The sequence below is a fragment of the Triticum aestivum genome, chromosome 7A (assembly GCF_018294505.1).
Source record: "Triticum aestivum cultivar Chinese Spring chromosome 7A, IWGSC CS RefSeq v2.1, whole genome shotgun sequence".
In the NCBI taxonomy this organism is placed as follows: domain Eukaryota; kingdom Viridiplantae; phylum Streptophyta; class Magnoliopsida; order Poales; family Poaceae; genus Triticum; species Triticum aestivum.
The window spans coordinates 724501754-724506931 of record NC_057812.1 but is presented as its reverse complement, the minus strand read 5'-3'; the positions used below and the strand labels follow the sequence as shown (position 1 = coordinate 724506931).

At 40.2% G+C, this 5178-nt stretch overlaps 1 protein-coding gene across 1 annotated transcript; it reads left to right on the top strand.

Moving 5' to 3' along the window:
• Positions 1–4074: 4074 nt before the first annotated feature.
• On the top strand, positions 4075–4401 carry LOC123149276 (zinc finger protein 2-like). The gene has a single exon (XM_044568908.1). The coding sequence runs from the start codon at positions 4075–4077 to the stop codon at positions 4399–4401; it is 327 nt and encodes a 108-aa protein (XP_044424843.1).
• The last annotated feature ends 777 nt before the right edge of the window (positions 4402–5178 follow it).

Sequence of the window (5178 nt, the reverse complement as noted above, 5' to 3'; positions counted from 1 at the left end):
ACAAACAAATTTCAAATTCATGAACATTTTTTCTGAAATTCGGGAATACTTTTTAAATTAGGGAACACATTTTAAAATACAGGAACAATTTTCAAATTCATGAATATTTTTTTGAAATGCACGAACTATTTTGAATTCCTTGGACATTTTTTGAAATGTAAATCATTTTTTTAAATGCGGGAACAATTTAGAAGTTCATTTACTTTTAAAAAAAATCTGGAACAATTTTTAAATCGATGAACACCTTTTCAAATAAAAGAACAAATAAATTCATGAACACTATTTAAAATACAAGAACAATTTCAAATTCATGAACATTTATTGAAATTTTGGAACATTTTCTAAATTTCCTAACATTTATTGAAATACAGGAACTATTTTGTAATTCATGAATATTGTTTGTAATATAGGAGCATTCTTCAAATTCAAGAACATTTCTTAAAACACATGATTGTTTTTGAAAAACATGATTTTTTCTGCTAATATAGGCAAAATATAAATTCATGAAAGCCAGCTGAATTTTTTTAAAAATTAAGGTCGAATATTTTCTGAAAATGAATGTTTTTCAAATTCGTTAACAAATTTTCAAATCCGTTAACACTTTTTGAAATCCCAATATTTATTCAAATTCAGGAGTATTTTAATTTTTTATGTTTGAAAAATTAGAACTTTCGAAAAGCCCAAACATCTGCTTAACAAACAAATAAAACCAGGAATAAGAAACAAGGGCTCGCCTCACTACAATGGGCCGGCTCAAAACTCAGTCCGGGGGCGGAATGATCGCTTTTTCACATCAAAGGTCCTATACAGCGCCCTAGGAGCCAGTTAGCTTGCCAGCGCTCACGTGCCTAGTCTATGGGCCGGCCCATCAAGCATGAGCGACCACTCCGATCTTTTGACCCATTGACTGTTGACTTTTCAAACTATTGAAAAAGATCAGGAATTTGAAAAAAAACATGCATTAGAAAAAGCTACTGAATTTGAAACAATATTCGCGTACTTGAAAGGTTCAAGACTTTTAAAAGTGCTTATTTATTTGAACAAAAGTTCCTGAAATTTGTAAACAAATTCACAGATTTGCAAACAAATTCAGGAGTTTTCAAAAAGTTTGCAGATTTGAATTATTTTTTCTAAATTTGGTAAAGTCATCAGTTTAATAAAAATCAAGAATTTTACAAAAAGTTCACGGATTTGAAAAAATTGACCAGATTGAAAAAATGGAAAAAAGGGAAAAGAAAAATGAAAAAGAAAAAAACAGAAGGAAGGCAAGCAAAGAGAACAAAATATTCTAAAATGTTCGCAAAATCGGCTAGTAAAAAACTCAATAATATGTTCTATCTGGGCTGGCTCAGTATGCAACCTACCTGCTAGAGGGGTGTGGACCTTTTATCAATCGAATTGTATTTTGCAATATAAACACCAAATAGAAATTGACTTTCCCCAGGTCGGGTAATAGGAGCTCCGATATGCATGGTGACTAAAAATCATGTCCACTAGGAGTTTGATTGGTCCTGTAAGCAGACCCGACACACCATGTCCATGAGTGCTTGGATAGGTCATGTAAGCAGGCCCAAGTAATAGAGTATTCTCATAAAAATCCTAAATAAAAGTGTATTCTACTCCCTCTGGTCCTTTTTACTCTGCATATACGATTTGTCTGAAGTCAAACTACAGAAATTTTGACGACATTGACATGAAAACATGTCAACAACTACAAAGCTAAAGTTATACAATGTGATGAATAAATTCATGACGCATCCAGTGATACTGATTTCGAATTGTGAATATTGATATATTTTTCTCTAAGGTTGATTAAACTTTCCAAAGTTTGAACATAGACAAATCATAAATGCAGGGTAAACATTACCGGATGGAGTAAAAAGAAGTTTCAAATAACAGAGGGACCACTTTTTTTTTGCGGGGTGAAAGGGAGTTTTATTCCATAAAAGCAGGGTTACAATCTTGAGCCAGCTGCTCCTCACAACACGGAGGACTCGAACTCAACCATACCGCAGTATAACACTCGGTACGGCTATAATGTGCTAAAAGATGTGCTACCCTGTTTTGATCTCTACTAATTTTCAGAGGAACAAACTCCCTATCAACCAGAAGTGCCTTAATCTCGGCATCTAAATGACCATAGACCGACCTAGATAAAGTGTCACCCAAAATAGTGGCTAGAGCACATGAGGAATCCGATTGGACAATCACTGGTTTATCCGAGTGCTGAATAGCCAGAGCCATTCCTTGCATGAGGGCATGAATCTCTGATTCCAGTGCATCATTGCAATTGAAGATGTACCTGTAAGCAGCAAAAATCACTGATCCATCCTCATTATGCAACACCATGCCAGCCGCGGCACGTCCATCATCCCTAGAATATGAACCATCAACAGAGAGAGCAACCCATCCTGCCGGAGGACGGGGCCACTGTTTAGGTGTTTTTGATACTTTGTTCAGTACAATTGGTTGAACTTCATACTGTTCCATCTTCCCTTTGATTATCTCCTCCATGCCATAATTCCGAACCAAGTTGAGGGACCACTACAAGCTAGCCAAAAAGATGGAGAAGGAAATGGAAAGTGATCTTCTTTCTAATAAGGACATGCAGAAGAAAAATAAGGGAGGTGACAAGTAGGAAATCACGGGCACACACACAAGGAAATTCCCTTAGAGCGTAGCACCACGCATGCTTGTCATTTGAGTGGGGTGAGTGGCATACACATACTTTTGATACATAAGTTATCCTTGTGCGAAATGGACAATGAACTGTAGTCACCCCAGAAGCAAAAAAAAAAATTCAGTGTTAATATTGCCGCTTTATTTAATCAACGAAGTTTGGAATCTCATCCGAAATAACATCCAGAATGCAATCTGGAGGAACACCTAACCATACCTTACAAAGTTCTTCTCCTACCACTACCTTAGCTAGTTTATGCGCGGCAACATTAGCAGAACGCCTAACACAAGACACTTTGAAACCATCAAAGGAGTGAAGCATCTCTTTTATCTCCTCCACCCATGGCCCTGCAGCTGAAAAGTTCTTTGTCGATTGATTGATCGTCTGCACAACTGCCTGACTGTCGAGCTCGACGTGAACCTTCTGGACATTAACCTCAGCAGCAACTTGAAGAGCACGCTTGCAGGCCATAATCTCAACCGCTTCGGGATTTACCATGCGTGGAAAATGATGGCAAGCTCCGGCTAGAAATGCTAAATTAGCATCCCGTACTACCAGCCCCCCACCTCCTTTTATCTCCATGTTTTGAGATGGCACCATCCCACATCTGGAGCACACCAACGATGGACAGGCTCTGGCGCACATGTGGGCGTCCTATTCTCGTGCACGTTAACTAATTAACGTGGGCACGCATGCATTCATGAACGCCAACGCGTGGATCTAACCAAACCCCAGGTAATAATTTAGACGGTGCTTGGATTCAAGGGACTTATTTTTGCCTGAATAAAAATAGTTTTTTTAAGAGACTAAAGTTCCAAGCACACCTAACTAAAGAGAGGCTAAAACTAGTCTTGAGCCTAAAATTTTTTAGTCAGGGATACCCCTACTAAAATGTGGATTACTACTCTCTCTTCTCATTTAACTCATCTCCTTTAACACAGGCAAATTCCGGATTGGAGGTTTGGAGAATAATAAACGCTCATTAACTCGATTGGAGTCTCTTTAGTATTCGGATCTAAGCATGGGTGGGGCTAGCAAGTTTTAGCCCAATTACTTTTAATCATGAGACTAAAACGTATCCAAGCACCCTCTTAGGTTGTCGTTACTCCTGCAGTCAAGTTTGCCACTCACGATATGAATGGGAGCATATGGCCGAAAAGCGACCATCTCGGAGCCAATGCGCATTAGGCCATGCAGGGTTACGTTGGTCGCCAATCAGCTGACTGAGCACACACAATTTGTAGTATGACATAATATTCGGGCGGCCGTACGTCGTCCTCCCAATCATCACCACACCTCGCTTCATCATTTAAGCTTGGCGAGTTGTGCTCTCCAGATTTGGATCAACTTAGCTAGCTCGCCTCACATACACAGCCATATACGATACGACAACAATGGAGCAAGCGGCCAGCAGCGCGCAAGAGGATCTCAGCCTCGAGCTCACCCTGGCCTTTGCCATGTGCGTGGCGCCAGCCGCGCCCCACCCGGGCATCTTCCTGTGCGTCTACTGTGACCGCAAGTTCGGCAACGCGCAGGCGCTCGGCGGTCACCAGAACGCGCATAAGCTAGAGCGCGCCGTCACCAAGCTCCGCCGGGACGCGTGGAGGGCTGCTGCAATTTCTCAGATCTCCGGGGAGCCTGCAGCAGGCTCCGTGGCGTACAAGCGCGGCAGGAACTCATCGGAGCGCGACCAGGAGCTGGACTTGTCTCTCCGGCTGTAACCGGTTGCCAGATCAATCAAACCCTTTCAGTATCCATGGTCCACACCCCTTTCCGGTGCTAGGTATGTTAGAGTCTAGCTACAACCATTTGTTTCAAGGTCCTGCTGTGTATGCGTTGGATTCATGTCAGCTCTCTTGTAGTTTATTGGACATTTGTTTTCAAGGTCTAGACCTTCCTGGTTTTTGGATTGACACTATATTTCGCAATTCATCTGACTATATCTATATGACCTTGGCGGGTAATGACGTTGCCAAAAAAATCTTGATCTATAGAAGTTTGAATGTTCACTTTAGGGGCATTTAGAAGACATTGTGAAAATAAGGACATTGGTCAACACCGTGTTGATAACTGCTCCCTCTATCCCAAAATAAGCATGGCTGTTTTAATACAACTTTACAAGGAGTACTAGTTAGCTTCTGTACAATTTTTTCGGGCATCTATACCTTTAAGACATCTCTGAAAACAATGTACGAATTTCTATGTATTTGTAGTGTTTGTTAAATAGTCTCCTTGTGCTATTTAGCCTCCCCGAGGCAATAAATTGTAAAAAGTAATCTTAAGACCCAAAAGTTATTCGACACTCAAAAGAATCTTTAAATTAGCTGCTTACTCAAATCCCCAAAAAGATTATAATATCTTTAACATGTCGAAGTATAGATAACTCGTCGTCCACACGATGCAGAAGACACCTCGAACTTAACTGTACACCTTAGCACTATTGCAAGGATAGGTAGCATATCCGCATTGATAATAAACAAGATGGGGCGCAAAAGATG